Source organism: Dipodomys ordii, unplaced genomic scaffold (assembly GCF_000151885.1).
Source record: "Dipodomys ordii isolate 6190 unplaced genomic scaffold, Dord_2.0 Scaffold418, whole genome shotgun sequence".
In the NCBI taxonomy this organism is placed as follows: Eukaryota; Metazoa; Chordata; class Mammalia; order Rodentia; family Heteromyidae; genus Dipodomys; species Dipodomys ordii.
This window is the reverse complement of record NW_012267634.1, coordinates 69,936-91,096: the sequence shown is the minus strand read 5'-3', so window position 1 is coordinate 91,096 and position 21,161 is coordinate 69,936. Positions and strand designations below refer to the sequence as shown.

Sequence of the window (21,161 nt, the reverse complement as noted above, 5' to 3'; positions counted from 1 at the left end):
CGAGCCGGGCCGCGGCGCTGGCTCCTCGCCGTCCCCCAGCGACTGGGGCCGCCTGGAGGCGGCGATCCTCAGCGGCTGGAGGACCTTCTGGCAGTCGGTGGGCAAGAAGCGGGCGGCGCGGGTGGCGGCGCGGGAGGCGGCGGCGGGCGAGGAGACCAGTACCCTGGCGCGGCTGCCGATTGATGTGCAGCTGTATATTTGGTCATTTCTTTCACCCCATGATCTATGTCAGTTGGGGAGGACAAGTCATTATTGGAATGAAATTGTAGGAGATCCAATTCTGTGGAGATATTTTCTGTTGCGGGATCTTCCTTCTTGGTCCTCTGTGGACTGGAAGTCTCTTCCAGATCTAGAAATCTTAAAAAGCCCATATCTGAGGTTGCTGATGGTACACTTTTTGATCACATGGCAGTTTATAAAATGTGCTGCCCGTATACAAGAAGAGCCTCCAAATCCAGCTGTCCTATGTATGGAGCTGTCACCTCTTTTTTACACTCATTGATCATTCAGAATGAACCTCGATTTGCTATGTTTGGACCAGGTTTAGAAGAACTGAATACATCTTTGGTGTTGAGTTTTATGTCTTCAGAGGAACTCTCTCCAACTGTTGGCTCGCCTCAAAGTCAGATTGATGGTATTGGATCAGGAGTCAGTTTTCAGCCAAGTAACCAACATAAATTCAACATCCTGATACTATATTCCACCACAAGAAAGGAAAAGACAGAGCAAGGGAAGAACATACAAGTGTAGTGAACAAGATGTTCAGCCTACAGAGGGAAGGGAATGACCAACAAGGAAATGTAATCCCACAAATTCAGAAGGTGTGTGAAGTTGTCGATGGATTCATTTATGTTGCAAATGCTGAAGCACAAACAAGGCATGAATGGGAAGATGAATTTTCTCGAATCATGGCAATGACAGATCCAGCTTTCGGGTCTTCAGAGAGACCAATGCTAGTTTTATCTTGTATTTCACAATCAGATGTGAAAAGAGTGCCCTGTTTTTATTTGGCCCATGAGCTGCATCTTAATCTTCTGAACCACCCATGGATGGTCCAGGATATAGAGGCGGAAACTCTTACTGGTTTTTTGACTGGCATTGAATGGATTCTTGAAGAAGTAGAATCTAAGTATACAAGATGATCTTCATTTTGGACTGTGGGAAGTGAAATCATTTGAAATTTGTTACCAAAGTCATGATGTGTATGTTTTCTCAATCAGATTTTATCCTGCCTTTTTGTAGGTGGGCTTTTTATTGGACAGTTATAGCTGCTATGTTTTGATATTATTTTTAATTTTACCTTAAATCAATTATAGGAAAAAAGTTTTGAACCTCTCCCACCCCTGCCCCCAGCTCCCAAATGAACCTTTAAGTTTTTGATAATTTTATATTTTCTGTCTTTCTAAAAATATTAAATCATAGAAAAAAAGAAATATAGGTCCCATGGTTTCCCTTACTTACAATAATTCATATATGTGTAGGATAATATCATCAGATGAACAGAATAGCTCAAAAGCTATGTACATATGACCATATAATATGCCAAGTGAAATGAACCCCAAGATATGGACACAAGAAGTTTCTCTTTGTTGTTGTTTTTGTAATGTATTATGTGATTTTGGGGTTTACTTTGTATATTCTTCCTCCTATAGTATATCCCTGTTGTCACTGTATTTGATTTGGGTACCTTGCATCTTATATATAGATTTATCTAATTTGGGAAGTGGAAGGAAAACACATTAGGTTTCTGCTTGTATCTAGTCCTGTGATTTTTATTCATTTGTAAAAAGTACATTTTATTTAAACAGATACCTCATAGTATATAATTATATGAAAATGGTATTACCACATACGTATAATATAAGCTATTTAAATTAGATTAAATATGTTCATCCACCAATATTTATCACTTCTTATTTTTTGTCTCTATATTTCTATCTCTGTCTACTTATTTCATTCTGCCTTTTTTTTTATGCTGGTACTGGGGCTTGAATTCAGATCCTGCCATTTTGAATTGAATTTTTGCTCAAGGCTAGAGCTCTACCACCTGACACACATCTATCATATGTTTATGGTACAAATGTTCAGAATCCTTTCAGGCTTCTAAATCTGGCTACAGAGGAGAAATGCTGAGCTGGGACAGTGACTGGAGCTGTGTCACCATTCTGGGCTCTGACCAGCTCCATCTTCTGGTCACAGATACAGAGGCACAGGCACACGTGTGCACATATTTGACACAGGGTAGATGTGAGAAAGAACTGAAAAGCATCAAAGCGTCCATTCCATCAGTGTGATAGGTGAAGGAAGACCTGAAGTTACAAAAAGTACAGTTGACTCCTCTAGTAGGTAACAGCCCAGAGAGAGGTATGAGGGGAGTGGCAGCTCCAACACAGACATGAGTCCCTTTAAAACTTACACAGAGGTTGGTAGGGCCACTTGCCAGTGGGCCAGATGTTGAGACCAATTTTCTTTTTAGTTAGGGCTTTTGACAGCCTGATCATGTCGGGCACAGGTTCTCAAGACTCAGGCCTCATTTAGTGAGTGATGCTTGCAGAAATGGCAGGCTAGAAGAAAACCCCAAAAGGATTCATTAAAATCCAGTTTCCAGGAGCATGCTTTTTAAAAAGTAGTGTAGGTCATTTTGTTTGAGAAGATTAAACTGTGCTAAGTCCCTAAGGACAAGTGCTGGCTCCCGCTGCCCTGGGGACGGTGCAGATAAGCAATAGTGGGTCTCCTTTGAGCCACTCTGCCCATTCTTCTTTCCCCAAGTCCCTACCCTGCTCATCTCTTACCATGGACTCCAGCTGGGAGAGTATATGAAAGTATGAATCATGGATTCAAGACTTATTGTGAATGATTTTCTCACCAAGAGATTGGATTCTGAAGGATTTCCTTCCAGGATTCCAGGCATTCTGACGGATTTTCAAGTGATTACTAGCATCCATCCTTTCCTTAGAGGACTGGCTATGGTAGTCAGCCTTTGATCTGTGATTCGAGGGATTACCATGCACATTTCATCCTGACACCCTCTCCGAAGAAGCACCTCCTCTTTCCTCAGCACCCTGAACCTCTTCATGTACCAAATGAATCCCAGGACACCAACTGTCATCTGGAAAGGTTTGACTTTTCTCTGTAGAGGATCTGTCTCTATTTCTTCATAATATGTAGGTGCCAGAGACAACTACATAGTTCAGAGACATAGAGTAACATGGTAGGTAGGCAGGATTTGGACTTCTCCTGAGACCACCTCTTTTCTCCTCTTTGAAATCTTGTCCAAATCTTGGCCCAAAACATGCCCAGATAATTAATGCCTTTCCTTTTAAAGACTTTTATTAGCATGTATTGCTAACACATTTGTGAAAGTACAACAATGAAACCTTTTGAAATTGATTTAAGATAAGAACAGGGGATGAGAGAGACATGAGGGGAGTGATCATAGATAGATAGATAGATAGATAGATAGATAGATAGATAGATAGATAGATAGATAGATAGATGTCACAGTGAAACCATATATCTTTATTTCTCTATCCATTCCTCTCTGATTTGATAAATGCTAGAGTACTTCAAGTCTTATGCTAATCAGAAACACGGCCAACAAGTAGTCTGGAACTTGTTTTTTGGTTTTCAATAAAAAAATCTTCCAGTTGATGTTTCTAAGGTTAGACTTAAAATGCTTATTTCATGAAGTAAGATAAAGGTCTCAAAACTCAACTAATTATGAGACAGTACTTTAAGACAGTATTTTTATGGCTTGCTCCTTGATCATAATACAGGGCATCATACATAGAGGCAGGGCAAACTTAAGTTATATATTTCTTTTTCCTGACCTTCATAGTGCTATTCTCTGCTTTTCTTAGTATACTGAAAAACTATGACTTAACCAGTTCTCATTACTCAGCTAGTAGCTTATCTGACACTTCCTGAAAAATCTCAATTATGTCATGATTGTCTGCATAAATAAATCCTCTGTATTGGATGATGCAGTTGTGTAGGGAATGTTTCAAATGTATCTAATACAGTGTAGGTTCTTAGTAGATTTTGACTGAGTAGATGACAGGAGATGAATAAAGGAGCCTTTTCATGTAACAATTTAATGATCCTACCACTAAAAGTTCCCAAAAATTATGTAAACTGGTCACAAATACAACAGATATAGTTAAACAAAGGAAATTTTGTTAAGGAATTTGGTTGCAAATAATCTTGATCTATTCCATAATGCCTCTTAACTATTCCATGTGACTGAATGGCCTGCATGCATAAAGAGCAGGTGGAGCAGTATTGCAACACAGAGATATTTACACACACAAACATGCATATACATACACACACACACAACACATATTGAGTGACCTTTATGCCTCTAACCTTCCTAAAGACTGTCATTACATTTGAGGTCAGCACAATGGCTCTCATCCTCCCCCCTGTTTCTATGATAAAGGAAATGAAACTATTATTCCTATTCAAGTATTGTGATCAATGCTAGATAATGATGTTACTTCGGGGCTTTTCTATAATCTCCCATTTTTGTAGTCTACTGCTTGTATTACATGCTGTAAAACAACTTGCATGCATCCACCAATCCCATCTATTTCTTATTTCTATTTCTTACCCATCCTAAGTATTTTAGTGTTCATTTCAAGTAGGCAAATACCTTTTGTGGAATTCACTTCTAAAAAATTTATCTCCCCCATCTATCCAATTCATCCCAGAATGATTTTCCCTCCAGCAGATTAGCATGATGTCCATGAAGGAGAGGAGCTTATCAGAAGACTACTGAGATAAAGTGGTCCAACACCTAGAGATTGTTCTGAAAAGGAAGCTAACAATAACCTTGAGATGAGAAAGTAAAGTCAGACATCCTTTCAAAGAAGAAATGTCAAAGGATATTTCATGAAAAACTTGAAAAATGACTTGTAATCCCAAATAGATTTTAAACATAAAACCAGTTAGCTTTTTACTCTATGATATTTTCCTTATACATATGACTTGCTGATTTGTAGAAAGGAAATTATTAATGGTTACCAATTCTGACCAGGTCTATCACACATATAGCTGGTGGGTTAAAATAACTCATTAAGAACATTCAGAAATTCAGAAAGCAGAGAAGAAATATAGAGAAGAAAATGGTATTTCTGAGGATTCTTAGATTCTTCTTGGCAACCTCATGTATACTGGGAGCATCTACCAACCAACCAAACCCCCTTCCCAAGACTTCCACTATAAACTTCCTATTTTTAAGTAATTAAGTACTCACACAGAATGGAGCTCTGGAACTCTACCTTGGGAAGTAGCTTCATCTTGGTGGGCATTCTGAATGACAGTGGGTTTCCTGAACTGCTCTGTGCCACAATCACAGTGCTGTACATACTGGCCCTGACCAGCAACGGGCTGCTGCTCCTGCTCATCACAATGGACGTGAGGCTCCACGTGCCCGTGTACCTCCTGCTTAGGCAGCTCTCTCTCATTGATCTCCTTTTCACAACAGTTGTCACACCCAAGACCATCATGGATTTTCTCCTTGGAGATAACACCATCTCCTTTGGAGGCTGTGCCCTTCAGATGTTCCTGGCACTGACACTTGGTGGAGCAGAGGACCTGCTTCTAGCCTTTATGGCCTATGACAGGTATGTGGCCATTTGTCATCCTTTCAAGTATATGATCTTCATGAGGCCAAGGATCTGCAGGCTCATGGTGACCACATCATGGGTCTTGGCATCACTGAGTGCACTAGGACATACCATCTACACCATGCATTTTCCCTTCTGCATGTCCTTGGAAATCAGGCACCTGCTCTGTGAGATCCCCCCTCTGCTGAAGTTGGCCTGTGCAGACACCTCCACCTATGAACTCTTGGTGTATGTGACAGGGGTGACTTTCCTCTTGCTCCCCCTTTCTGCCATTGTTACTTCCTATACACTCATTCTCTTCACTGTGCTCTGCATGCCTTCCAATGAGGGGAGGAAGAAAGCCCTTGTCACCTGCTCCTCCCACCTGACTGTGGTTGGGATGTTTTACGGGGCTGCCACGTTCATGTATGTCCTGCCCAGTTCCTTCCATAATCCCAGACAAGACAACATCATCTCTGTGTTCTACACAATTGTCACTCCAGCCCTGAACCCCCTCATCTACAGTTTGAGAAATAAGGAGGTCAAGGGGGCCTTGAGGAGGGTTGTGGAGAAATATATGCTGTCAGCACAATCCACTATTTAGGGAGGATTCTTGGCTTGCTTCTCACTATTCTTTTTAATCACATGCTATGGTAGCCATTCTTTAATATGATACAACAACAACAAAGCACTCAAAAGACAACAAAACTCCTGAGAGGAATCAACCTGTTTCAAACTCATATGTTATGTTTATTCTTCAGAATTAATACTATAAAGGAACTGAGTTTCAAAGAACTAGTATTTTTTTTTCATTGAGTGATCATCATCCTCCTTCCCTGGTGTCTTGGCAGTGTCTTGTTCATGCTACAATATGTGTGTGTGTGTGTGTGTGTGTGTGTGTTTATATATATGTGTGTGTGTGTGTGTATATATATATACATATATATATATATATATATACACATATATCACACCTGTAATCTTAACTAGTCAGGAGGCTGAGTTCTGAGGATTGCAGTTCAAAGCCAGTCTGGGCAGGAAAGGCTGTGAGACTCTTATCTCCAATAAACCACTCAGAAAACTGATAGTGGCCCTGTGACTCAAGTGGTAGAGCGCTTGCCTTGAGCTGAAGAGCTGAGGGACAGTGCCCAGGCTCAGAGTTCAAGCCCCATGACCAACAAATTAAAAAACTAATCCACACAGTTTAGGTGTCCGAGGACTGGCATTATGTTCAAGTCTCAGAAAGATTGACTCCTGAAATGAAATGTAAGAACAAGTAAGAGTGATATTTTAGTGAAGTGTGTAGACAAGGCCCAAGTTTATTATCTTTTTAGTGATTAAAAACTGATTATTCACAGAAAAATACATCAAAAATCCTATAGTTCTTAATTTCTTAGTAATTAAATATAATAATCCTCATATTTCAACAAGGAAATTCATGTATATAATATATATACACTACACACACACTATATAGTATATGTATGGAAATTCTCATGTACAATTAGATACATTTGTGACTCTTCACAATACTTAAGCCATAAAGTCATGATCAGAATAAAACTAAAGAAAACTATAATGGCAACCAAGTGCCAATTGCTAATGCTTGTAATCCAAGCTACCAGGAATATCACAGATTCAGGCCAGGTTGGCAGGAATGTTTACAAGACCCTTTCTTAAAAACAATTAGCATGAACAAATGGGGTTAGGGCATAATTCAAGTAATAGAGCAAGTGCAATGTCTCAGAAATTTGCACCACTGAGTTTAAAAGCCAGTACTACCAAAACAAAAGTAACAAAACAACAATAACAAAATCCTCAGAAGGCAACAGTGAGAAGGGCCTGAGAGGGGAGGAAGAAATCAGCCTCCTGCAAACTACATGGTATGCTCATTTTTTCAAAGAGTATGAAGTAAAGGATTCCAGATGCCAAGAATAATATTTTTCATGTTGGACATAAAGGCATACGTTGTTTTCTACTCACAGGTAGAGCTTCTACTCATCTGTAGGTAATGAACTAGTAACTTAAACATCCAAACCACTTGGAACTTCAAAGGGAGGAATAGGAAAAAGAGGATTGTCTTTTTTATGCATTTAAGGGACTCAAGAATATTCTAAAATTTCAAGCCAAATGATTCCAATCTCTGTAAAAAATGGAACAGGAAAAAAATCATAAAGGGCATTGGTGTTCCCATCGATCATGATTTTCTGCTTGTTCTCTGAAAGGCAGTATCCATGAGAGCTGGAAGGATTCTCTAATAAAATAAGATTGAAATGATGTTAGAGATAGGACTGGCGCACAGTGTTCAGACCTAAATCTCAGCTCAGTACCCTAAGGGTGAATTCCTCATTCTGTGAGCACGCCACACAGTGAATCTCCTATCTCTTCCCTTTGCCACCATTCATCTCTTTATTTTTTATTAATAAGTATTTTATTGTGAAAATACTGTACAGAGGTGTTACAATTACATGGGCAAGATAATGAGTACATTTCTTATCAAGAATTGTAGCCTCCTCCTTTGTTTCTCCTTCCATCCCTTCCCATCCCTCCCCCCAAGGTTGTAAAGTTCGTTTTTGGACATAACATCTTGTACATCTCATTGTTGCAATGGGACCACCTGTATCCCTATTTAAACAACTGGTTTTTTCCCTTCCCCTCCACAAATTATACCAACATCAAATACAATGAAACTGGGTTATACTGTGGGGGAGGGACATACAAAGCAACAAAGAAATCATCTTATAAATATGTTAGAAACAATAGCAAGAAAGAAAAACCATTTGAGTCCTTATCTTGGGGTTCATTTTGCCTAACACCAACTTGTCTGACCATTGTTTGGGATTAGTTTTGGACTCTGGCATCTGGAAACCTGAAGTTGGGATCGTGGCCTAGAAATCTTGCTATGTTCTTATAACTATTTTTATTTCTAGGATGGAGACCTTATTTTCAATACCAGCTGGGTGTCAGCTGGGTGTCCTCTGGCCACGTTTCAGCTAACTAAACAGGTTATAGCTACAGTCTTATGGCTACGAAAAGGTTTACACACTGCATGTCCTCAGTGTGCATTAGTTTCTGGCAAAAAAGGAACAATCTGATGGCTCTTTAATTCTATTTGGTTAAAATTAAGATTGATATGTTGAAAATCAAATAAAAGTGATACTGATAAATACCCCAGGACATAGTAGGGATATCTGAGGACCTATACATTTGAATCAGAAATGAGTTGAAAATATGTAAACTGTCTAAATCAACGTGAATTATACTTTGTTTAACAAAAACTGTTCTTCACTTAACTCTTCCAATATCAAAATAAATTCTTTATTGGGAAAAGACAAATAAATTATCTCAGACCTGCTTTCTAATAGTCCATACACAGTACTCTGCATTGAACAAAAAGAAGTTACAAAGAATAAAATAAATTAAGAATAAGAGTAATTAGGCAAGAGAAGAGAAAGGGAGAGAAAAAGAACATGAGCTATGTGACAAAATGAAATGGAGATGGAAATGCAGAGATAACAATAAATAACAGAACAAACAGGAAATCTAATATTATCAGGCATTATCTATAATATTAGACAGCAGGTCCCCCAACAACAAACTCTCAAAGAAACAACTGCCCAACAAATAAGTGGGCTAAAGACTTAAAGAGAAAGTTCTCTGAAGAGGAAAGAAGGATGGCCAATAGACACATGAAGAAATGCTCAACCTCCCTAGCCATAAAAGAAATACAAATCAAAACAACATTGAGATATCACCTCACTCCAGTTAGAATGGCAAAAATCAAGAACTCTAACAACAACAGATGCTGGAGGGGATGTGGACAGAAAGGAACCTTACTTCATTGTTGGTGGGAATGTAAACTTGTTCAACCACTTTGGAAAGCAGTATGGAGGTTCCTCAAAAGACTTCACATAGAACTCCCCTATGACCCAGCAATCCCACTTTTGGGCATTTACCCAAATGTACACAAACAAGACCACACTAAAGCTACCAGCACAACAATGTTTATTGCAGCATTATTTACCATAGCTAAGATATGGAACCAACCCAGATGCTCCTCAGTAGATGAATGGATCAAGAAAATGTGGTATATATACACAATGGCATTTGTTAGGAAATGGAAAAACTTGGAAAAAATTATATTAAGTGAAGTAAGCCAGGCCCAAAGAAACATAGGTCCCATGGCTTCCCTTATTTGCAATAACTAGTATATGTCAGAGACAAGCAGAAAAAAGGTCACATAAGTTGATGTTAGGTTAAATGAACCCCAAGATAAGTATTCAAATGTTTTTTTTTCTTTCTTGCGATTGTTTCTAACATATTTATATGATGATTTCTTTGTCCCCCATGGTATAACTCGTGCTTTCACTGTATTTGATGTTGGTATAATTTATGGAGGGGAAGGGAAAAAACAATTTGTTTAAATAGTGCTACAGGTGGACCTATTACAACAATGAGATGTACAAGTTGTTATGTCAAAAAACGAACTTTACAACTTTGGTGGGGGGGGGACAGTGGGAGGGTGGGGGGAAATGGGAAGGGATAGGAAGGGGAAATAAAGGAGGAGGCAACAATGCTTGATAAAAAATGTACTCATTATCTTGCCCATGTAATTGTAACTCTTCTGTATGGTATTTTCACAATAAAAAAATATTAGACAGCAGGTGAGAAAATTCCATCACATCAATACAGACTTCTGAAAAGAAAAAATGTTTTCTGAAAATTAAGATGATGAAATTTGTACATTAAAGATATCTATGTCAGATGTGCTTAAAAGCTGCTTTGTTGGGCTACTACGTAAGTAGTAGCAGGATAAAAGACAGATACCTCAGACTCCTCCCATTTTTATCTATATCCTTTATCCTGAGCCATTTTCTCTTGTGTCATCTTGTAGCCATCTAGGATTCCAGGAAGGACCAGCCTTAATATTATAACAAAGGTAGCCCTGCCCAATTCTAAGACAATGGACCATCTCTGGACCACTTTCTGGCTATCTCTCATTACTCCTCAACAAACCTGGGACTTGGGACACATTATGAGTGTGAGTGTGTGTGTGTGTGTGTGTGTGTGTGTGTGTGTGTGTGTGTGCCAGTCCTGAGGCTTGAGCCTGAGTACTGGTCTTGGCCTTTTTACCACTTGAACCATAGCTCCAATTTCAGCTTTTTTTTTTGAGGGTTCAAACCCCAATCCTCAGATTTCAGCCTCCTGAGTAGCTAGGATTGCAGGCATGAGCTGCCAGCTCTCCAGTTTCATGTAAGGCACAGGTCTACACTGACAAACATGGCTCAAGCTACACTAAAGTTCTGTATTCCCCTACAGCCATATAATACCTGTCCTTTCACTGTGCTTGACTCAACAAATAGGACAAGTGGCCAGATCTAACATGTAGAAGCCCTGGAATTTCAGTGTGGGGTCTGAAAAATCCTGCTCCACTTTAAAATAAAAACCAAACTATTAGATTCAAAGAAAGAGAGGATTAGCAAACAATATAGACACAGAGGAAATATCAAAAATAAAGGATGCAATGAAAACAAAATGAGGAATGAATCTTTTAAGAAGAGCAAAAGTATTCATGAAGCCCCAGAGGGAGAAATAGACAAAACAAGATACAAGACATATTTGAAGAGGGAATCATTGAGAATTTTCAAAACTGATGAAAGACATCAGGCTTCATATCCATTAAGCACAATAACGCTAAATTCAGTGATGACCTTGTAAATTGAAATCTTGCCACTTGTCTTCTCATAACAACAAACTGCACAGAGCGCAGCTATTTGTTATAATTTAAATGCAGAACATGAGGAAACTTTCAATTGCCTGGATGAAAGAGACAACAAAGCCCAGAAAGCTATTTCTTCTACTCTCTTCTACTCCTCATATAAATCCTCTCAGAAATCAGGAACAGCCCTAGAAAAACTGAGTTCAAAAAAAGAGGGAGAATCTAGGGGAAATCCCCAGCTCATCAGAAAGAGAAGTTCTTTTGTGTGCAAGCACTAAAAATGCAATCTAAAAAATCCAAACTCTGACTAAAGGGAGGGCATTAATGATGTGTGTGATTCAAGAGACAGATGGTCTTGAAAAGACATGGTAAGTTTAAGAGGAAGGGAAGGACAGGAGGCTGAAGAAGCAGAATGGAAAAATTGAAATTTCTGAAAGAAAAAAGAGAACTAAATTCAAAGGACACAATCTGTTACCACTCCTCTTAAAACAAGAAGTTATGACTTTTGTCTTCTTATTTTCGGTGCCATTTGCTCCTCCCTCTAGCAAAGAAATAGATGAAAAGGAATTTTTAAGTAAATAAAAGAAATGTTTAGCTTCTTCACCCTTCACTTTAAGCTTTTCAATAAGCCTGTTTATACAATTCCAAGTGAGTTTTTAATGAGTAAATATGATGATTTTGCTTTTTTTATTCTTGATATTAGCTATCTATAGGCAACTGTAATGGAGGTGAGAAACCTTTTCATCATCACATCCTTTCTCACCTTCTCTTACGCTTGTCTTCCTTCTGATAGCATCTCCTCTCTTTTTGCTCTACCACCTTCTTTCTTTTGTTCATGATCTCCATCACTTTTAGACCTCACACATTCTCTCTGCATGGCCTTATCTATGCTGAATTCAGTCATCAACTAGTTGTTGATGGCTCCTAAAGCTATAGAAACTTCTGAGGGTTTTGTTTTCAAAATTCCAGTTTACCTATGAATCTTCCTACTGATCTTTGGTGACAATTTCCTAACATACCTCATAGGAAAAAAAATGATATGTCAGCTCTTAAGACAGAGAGTGGTATGCATTTGAGTTCTCTGAATTCATAAACAGTTTATGTTGCATAAATCATTTTAATTCCACTAAGACTCATTTTCTATACTCAGAGAATGAAGCTAGTATTGTCTAATTTCTTTCTTTTGCCAAAAGTAGATTCATAATTTATATAAAATCAAGATAGTATATTGAACAAGATAACTTTTAGTTTCTAGACTTTTAATAAGTAGATATTCCTTATTGTACATAAATGGGTAAATACCATTGAATTGAAGTCATCACACTTGCTGAACAAGCACTCTATTGCTTCAGCCACAACTCCAGTCCATTTGCTCTTAGTTTTGTTTTCAAATAGGTTTTCATGTTAACTTTGCCTAAGGCCTCAAACTGTTATCCTCCTGCTTCTGAGTCCTGAGTAACTGGGATTACAGACATGTGCCACTCTGCCTGGCTCACACTGGCCAATTGAAACAGTTCTGAGATTTTAATCATGTTAGCATGTTCTCCTCCATCTCAGGAGAAGCTTCGTCTCCAGCTCCAGAATCTTAATAAAGGATGACTTTTTCCTTAAAGTAACTGACACAGGGATGTTTGGAACAGGCAGCTGCAACTCCAAACAGCTTTCCTAATAAGGTCCTGCTCTGGCCAGCTGTAACTCTACAGAGTTTCAATTGCCTGAATGAAAGAGACAACAAAGCCCAGAAAGCTATTTCTTCTACTCTCTTCTACTCCTGATATAAATCTTCTCAGAAATCAGGAACAGCCCTAGAAAAACTGAGTTCAAAAAAAGAGGGAGAATCTAAGGGAAATCCCCAGATCATTAGAAAGAGAAGTTCTTTTGTGTGTAAGCACTAAAAACGCAATCTAAAAAATCCAAGCTCTGACTAAAGGTAGGGCATTAATGATGTGTGTGATTCAAGTACAGAGGCAATCATAAATCTTAGCTCATGACTCATATACTCCCTACCGCCAAGAAAAATTCCCCAATTCTAGTCCCTGACCCAATACATACCCCCTTATACAAAAACAGGCTGCTACTTTCTATCCCCCTGTGGCAATAAACTCATTTTGCTGTTTTTGTGTGTCCGCCTGGTTTTCTCAGCTGGTGCTTCCAACTCATATTCCAAATCTCTCTCTTATCCTCTGTTCCTAGTACCACCAACCTACTTTCAGCACAAAAACATCTTTTTATGTTACCCCTATTATGTTACTGTCTCCTCTACTGCTTCATCCAGCTTATTCACATACAAAGAAATCGTCTTTTGAAAATACTGATGTTTGTGTTGTATTTTGTGCTGACACTAAGTGCTGAACTCAGTCTCACCCTCTCACTAAGTGTTTTCACTCACTTCTGGCACTCTACCATTTGAGCCACACTTCCATTTTTGGCATTTTCCTGATTAATTGGCCTCTCACCAGTTTATCTGCCTGAGCTAGCCTTAAAATACAACTCTCAGACAGTCTCCTGAGTATGTAGGATAACAGGCATCAGCCACCAGTACCCACTAGATCTCTAAAATAGTCAAGGTTCCATTCTCATTCTTGTTGTTTCCCTGTGTTCATCTACACTCTCCTCAAAATCCATCCGTGTATCTGCTACTTTGGTTCTTCTGGGTGAAGGAAGAGGTGAGGACTCGGCATCTCAATTCAGTCATTTTGTCCTCTTCCCTAGAGTTCTTCAATAGGGATTCAGGTTAAGGAACAGAGGCAAAGCCCTGCCAATTACAGTTAGTGCTTCCCTGAGAGGCAGAGAGAGCAGCACACATGAGTTAGGATCTGGAACTTAAGTTAAGAAGCTGACAGGAAATAAGATAAACATGAATGTCTGAAAATACAGCTTGCCAAGTACCTACCCACATTCTCAATGGAAAAAAAAAAGCAAGCATTTCCGAGAATTGGGAGTGAGACTAGGAAATAAAACTAAAAGTCTGTGTTCAGTTTAAGGGGTGGACCTGAGGTACAGGCGCCTGCTTCATGGTGGAAAAGGAACTTTATTCAGTTAGTAAATGTATATGTCTACTGACATCTCACCATGCATAGGCAATGCCTCTGATTGGAACAAAATTTCATAGGTGTCAGGCACAGACTCTATTATTTGTGGATTTACAGTGTAGAAGCAAAGAACCCACAAGCACTATACAAGGCTCAGCACATGATTACCAAAAAGAAACTCCCATCATATCGTGCTACTGTTCACTAGAACAAACTGACAGAGATTAAGTAGGATAACAGGAATACAAATGTACTTGCTTATAACATGGAGAAAAAATGTAGTATGGGGGTTAATGCTGGGATTAAGAGAAGTACTCGTTTCACAGTGTGCACAGTTATAAATGTCTATGCTACAGGGATAGAGAAGGTGGGGCAAGTTCACAGTTTTCAGGACTTATTACCAGGGCCACAAATGGTATTGGCCAGTGTCTGTCTGGAATCTGAATGAGCCTACAGGATATCTGAGCTCATTTTTCAGAGAATAGGATTTTAGAATGTGGATGGAAAGTTTTTTTCTTCACTCTTTTAACCTGGTTTAAGAGTAAAGGAAATTCCAAGGAAATATTTTCTCTTTACATCAAATAGCTTTAAAAAAAAGAAGTTTGTCCATCAAGTATCTGAGGATCACCATTCAAAGTCAGCACAGGCAGAAAAGTCTGTGAGACTCTTATTGCCAATTACACAGCAAAAAGTCTTAAGTGGAGCTGTGGCTCAAATGGTAAAGCATTAGCAAAGGATCTCAGGAACAGTCCCTGAGTTCAAACCCCAAGATCCACAAAAATAAACTAATAAATGAGCCACATTTGAGAGCTACTATTCTCTGAGCCCAAACAAATATAAGACAATGCCCCAGTCATAGAAAACAATTCAGAAATTCAACATTACAGCTGGAAAGACCCTCCTTTATGTCTCTTTTTCAGACAGACTTCATCATTAAAGTCAATTCTGTGCTAAGGTGCAAAAAATGTACTTCCACATGGACATTAATCCATTCATTCCAAGTGATTAAACTACATCCTCTCAGTTTATCTCTATGACTGAGATTAATGTAAGTAACGCTACTGACACATACAATTTTGTCTACCTTAGCTGCTTTTTATGGCTCATTTGCCTTTCTCCCATCCCATATTTAAATGCACATATGGTAGGGGAGTTTTAAATTTACTAATTTCCTTCAAAGTTTTGATCATTTTAGTCTATGAAATGAACTTCCAAGCTACACACTAAGAAGAAGGAAAACAAGTTTATGAACCTGCAAAAGCATGAATACAATAAACAAGCTTTGAGACTCAAAGAGGAGCAGTATGGATAAACTATACAGACAGCTAAACAAAGGGCAAGGCCTTACTCTTCCAGAGGAAATGAAGAAAGCACAGGCTCTGGAAGGTTGATAGAGGGGATACACAGTGAACAAAAGCTTCCTTGTTTTACAGAGAAAGTTTCCCAGGTAGCAGCCACCCAAGGTAATCTCTGTCTGAGCCAAGTGTCAGACTTCCAATCTCTTTTTCCCATGAAAAGGCTTTTCTAGTTAAGAAGAAGTATCAGATAGACAGAGGCTCTAACTTTATCTGTTGCTTATAATGTGTTTATATGTTTGTATGTATATATACACATATAAACACATACCTATGTATATATATAAATATAACAAGTATATATGCCCATACATACATATATGTGTGGATGTATCTATATACCTAAGATAAATAATAGATAGATAGATAGGTAGATAGATCTGTCTACAGGTATGTGTGCGTATTATAACAGACATTTTATTAGAGCCTGAAAAAGTCTGAGATTCTTCAGTTTCTCTCAATACTGAAGTCAAATATGGCAAAGAAATATCTGGAATGAGAAATTTTTATCAGCTTCACCTGGAAATTGGGTCCCAGCCTCAAACTTATAATCTGACTGATTTTAAAATTCTTGCTCATTTGGGGCACCAGTAGCTCACCCCTGTAATACTGGCTACTCAGGTGGTTGAGATCTGAGGATTGCAGTTCAAAGCCAGCAAGGGCAGAACACTCCCCTTGAGACTCTTATCTCCAATTAATCACTCAAAATCTGGAAGTGACAATGTGGCTTAAGTGGTAGAGTGCTAGCCTTGAGCACAAAGAGACTCAGAGACACCACCCAGGCCACAAGCTTAAGCCAAACAACTGCTAAAATAAAATCCTGCTCATTAGAAAATATCTATGGCCCCACTATAAGATAGGAGGCAGGAAAATATGGAATAGTAATGTCTGCCTATTGTTGAGAAGTAGTATGACAAGTGTGAAAATAGTGATTTGCAAAAAGATGACTGACTTGTCTGCTTTGTCATACAAAGAGGCATTGCCTGAGGAACCTGTTTCTCTACCTTCTCTTATTCTTCTAAGTGTAATTCTTTAGAAAGGCAAAGTTCAACGAAATAAACACCAAGAAATGGGTACTTCAAATGGATGAGTTAGGGTCAAGTGAAGAGAGGTAGACAAATGAAGAGAAGAAGATGCAGCCAGAATGGAGTCCAGATTTCAATATAAAATCAACAAAATTAAGGAAAATTAGGAGAGGGGTTGGGAGGGATGGGTGGGAATGTTGAAAGGGGTGATATTAATGAAGATGCATTGTATTCATAAATTGCTTTGTTGAATGGCAGCTCCTTTGTGCAAGAAAGAAAGAAAGGAAGGAAAGAAGGAAGGAAGGAAGGAAGGAAGGGAGGAAGGAAGGAAGGAAGGAAGAAGCATAGAAGGAAGGAAGGATGGAAGGAAGGAGAGAAAAAAATCAAGTAAGCAGGCAGGCAGTCTTTGGAACTTTGGAAAAGAAATTGAGGAAACATAAAATTGTTTTCTTTGGATAAGGATTTGAGGGGTAAGAATTGTCTGAAATGTGTCTTTCAAAATAGCAACAGGAGAAATTAAGATAAGTAGCAGAAGGTATGAGCATAACACAATTTTAATAAGCTACAACTTATAATTTTATAATTAGATTGTCTGGGATTTTAAGATGGATCTAAAGATTTTTCCTAAGGTCAAGATTAATACATTATAATTTATTATAATGAATTAATTATTAATATATACACCCTTGATGTCAATGAGCTCAGTGTGTCTTCCCTGAAGCACTTACACTCTGTTACACTGTGTCTCTGCATTTCTGCTTGCTTGCTGACCCAATTTTTCTTGCCATTGTGACTCATCCAAAAACCTTTATTCTGCAGTCAAAGTCAAGAACCCAAAGTGGAAGGTCTCTACATCCACAGCAAAACTTCACAAGCCATCACTTGGAACCAGTTACAACACCACTAATCAAAAGACAACACTTACTAGAAGACCATGTATCAGGGAACTTCTGTCCTCTTCCTCCCTGTAGGGGAAGATAGGATGTGCCTGGAGACTTGTGACACTTGTCAGCTTTGCTGTCTGAACACAGTTGTCACGGGTACTTTCCTTTCAGTGAATCCCACGACAGCTGATGCAGCACTCAGAGCCCTTCTCAGACATAATCCAGTTCTGTGTGCTTCCTTCTCATGTAGTCCCCAGGAGGTCCCCCTTTCTTTGCTCTCTGCTTTGCATTACCATCCACTATTCTCTTGGAGGTTCTTATCTCAACAAAATGACTTGTGCAGTAGAAACAGCTGAAAGGAAATAAAAACATATACATGGCCCATTAAGTAAGATTATTAAAGAAGCTGAGAGAATAATATAATGGAGTTTTCTATATCTTCTAAGGTATCAAAATAACAATAATTCTGGACTGCAATTTCTAGTAGGCAAATGTGGCCTTAGCCTCATGTTGGATGGAAAGTTAACAGGTGAATCTTCTTGTAAAATCATGTGGTATATATATGTTTATGGAGGATTCTGGGAATGGATTTGATCTAGTACAGTGTGTGTGTGTGTGTGTGTGTGTGTGTGTGTGTGTGTGTGGGTGTGTGGTGTGGTGTGTTTGTGATACTGGGATTTTGGCATCACACTTTCTAGTAAAAGGCTCTTGCCCCATGTTCATTCTTTTTTACTTTATTATTTTTCAAGTTGGGTTTGGAGTTTGCATGCAGAAATCATCTCAAGCCATAGTCCTCCTAAATTGAGCCTCATACTCAGCTAGAATCTCACATACATGTCAACATAACTGGATTGTTGCTTGAGATGACTGAGAATCTATCAGATATTTTCTTTTCTGTAAGCTAAACATACCGTTTTTTCTTTATTCATTGCCAAATATCAGATATTTGATTATTGAACAATTATAACATGTAAAGCAAAAACACTAAACAAAAGAGTATCCCAAGATAAAGGTACTTGCCCCAAAGTATACCAGTGATTGCCTAGAATTTTCTGACATTGACCTTAGCATACCATAACACCAAAATAATAGTTTGGATAATGACAATAATATGAATAAAAATAAACATACCTGCTAGCAAAATACAAAGAGATAGTAAATAAAAAATACTTTGAAAGGTCACAAGTATTATGCAAAATTTCAAAGCTAACAAATCTCTGTTTTTCTCATTGGCAGATGAACAATAAATTGTTTTCATTCCATCAATTCTTCCTTGCTTGTATTTTTATCTTTCATTTTTCTTCTGAGACAAGTAAAATGTGGTTGATGTAAACATTTGTCAATTGTCTTCTTTTGGCTAAGTCATTAATAAATACTTGTTTTTCTACCTGTTTTGAAGCAATCACATTAAATAACCTGATAAGAAGAAACAAACTCACAAAGCTTCTTGCATCTTGTTGGCTATTTTTTTAAGTAACCACTGAAGGAGGGTTATAGATTTGATGGCAAGAATGCCTTCAAGTAATTGCACCTATCAAATAATAAAGGACATAAGGTATTTATGGGTGATTATATTTTTAATTTAAATTGTATCGTAAGTGATGTACAGAGGGGTTACAGTTGCGTAAGTAAGAAAATGAGTATATTTCTTCTTGAACAGTGTTACCCCCTCTCTCATTTCCTCCCACTCCCTTCATCTCTTCAAGTCACAAAGCTCTTTTCCAACATAGTGTCTAATGAGTATCACTGTTGAATTGGTTCATCCTTTTTCCCACTGTTTCTGTGATTCCTCTTACCTTCTCCAAATCAGATATACTAATATACACGACAAAGGGAAAAGAAATCAAGAATATTGACAACAAGGAATAAACCAAAAGAGATAAAAGAAAGAACAAAACTTTAAATGGTACAACAAAAAAACCCTCTTCTTTCCATTTCTTGAAGTTCATTTCCATAAGCATCATTTTATATGGTCTTATGCATAGCATGTCACAACTGAGCCATTGTGATCCTCTCCTAAGAATATCCTCTTTTGTTCTCAGTATTCAAATACTTTAGAGTACTGTTTAAGTACTGTTAAGTTAATCCACTGGATTAACTGGTAGATTATTAGACATATTCTAGTTTTTATAAATGAGGGGAACTATGTAGCCTATGTTTCTTATTTCATGAGTATAATTTTTTTCCAGGTCTTTCCATTTCCTTATGAATGGGGCAATGTCATTCTTTCTGATGGAAACATAGCATTCTATTGTGTATAAATACCACATTTTCTTGATTCATTCATCCTCTGAGAAGCATCTGAGTTGATTTCCATATTTTAGCTATGGTAAATAATGCTACAGTGAACATGTTTTTTCTGCTGGTGTTAGTGTGGGCTGGTTTGTGTTCACTTGGGTAAAACTGAAATTAGATCCATATATGTCACCCTACACCAGAATCAATTCCAAATGGATCAAAGGCCTCAGTATAAGACCAGATACCCTGAAAATATTACAGGAAAACCCATGACCAGAAAAGCCCATTTTTAGGAGACTAATACAATCTCCGTTAATCAGATCTCCTTTCAGGCCAAGATCAGTTTGTAAGATATTTTCCCCAGAGCTGTGTGCAAATCGTGATTTCAAGGTTCAGAAGGTGGCTGACTGCAGCAGCCTAAGGTGAGATGAGAGGCTTCCGGTTACCAATTAATTCAGTGCTTAGTATTAGCTCCTGGCTCTTGATCCCTACTCCTTAAATTTTCACATATCGTTTTAGTGATTAGCATATTGCATAGCAAACATAATGAATCTCATTCAGTAACCACAATAAAATTAAAATTATTAACATGGGAATCAAAGATTGAAAGGATTCTGGATCAGAGAGCTAAAAATGGAGAAAAGGTCTCTTGAGTCCACACTTATGAAAATAGTGATCTCTTAACTGGACAAATCCACAAAAATTCTCATATCTGTAGACCCTGGCTATGAAAAAAAGAACACCTGACAATTTGCTCAGAAATTGATGCTTTCTGAAGTTAATAAGGTAGAGGTACAAGCAGCTGCTGAACCAGCAAATATTCAAGGCTCCAAAGGAAAAGGAAAAACTCCTACCTCCCCTAACAAGTAAAGCCCTGTCAGTTGCAGCTAGCTTAGCTTTTAAAGAAAGGAAGTAGAGCCCACAGACTAAGAAACTCTTGCTATTCTGACTGGGTTGTGGCACACTTGCTTCTTCTTCCTCTCCTTTATTTCTCTGGTGGTAAGCCTTGTTGATTCTGGATGAGGTTCACAGAATTCTTCATGTTCTGTTAACATGAAGATATATCATTTCAACTAACCTTGAGCCTACTTGACTCTCAGACTTAAAGACATTCATCCCTAGGCCTTTACATCTTAAAAAATGAGTTGGAGCCAGGCCCTGGAGACTCATGCCTTTAATTCTAGCTACTCAGAAGGCTAAAATCTGAGGATCACGGTTTGAAGGCAATTTGGGCATGAAAGCCTGTGAGACTCTTATCTCCAATGAAGTACAAAAACAGCCAGAGATAGAAGTAGAGCT

General features: G+C 38.3%; 1 protein-coding gene and 1 pseudogene across 1 annotated transcript; both read left to right on the top strand.

Annotated features, from left to right (window-relative positions):
• Positions 1–4: 4 nt before the first annotated feature.
• LOC106001791 lies at positions 5–1,268 on the top strand (annotated as a pseudogene).
• Positions 1,269–5,262: 3,994 nt separating this feature from the next.
• On the top strand, positions 5,263–6,213 carry LOC106001792 (olfactory receptor 2AG2-like). Its single transcript, XM_013036770.1, has one exon. It carries the CDS (start codon positions 5,263–5,265, stop codon positions 6,211–6,213), a length of 951 nt encoding a protein of 316 aa, XP_012892224.1.
• Positions 6,214–21,161: the final 14,948 nt, after the last annotated feature.

Coding starts and splice junctions, on each gene's coding strand:
- LOC106001792 (XM_013036770.1), top strand. CDS start 5,263: ATGGAGCTCTGGAACTCTACCTTGGGAAGTAGCTTCATCTTGGTGGGC.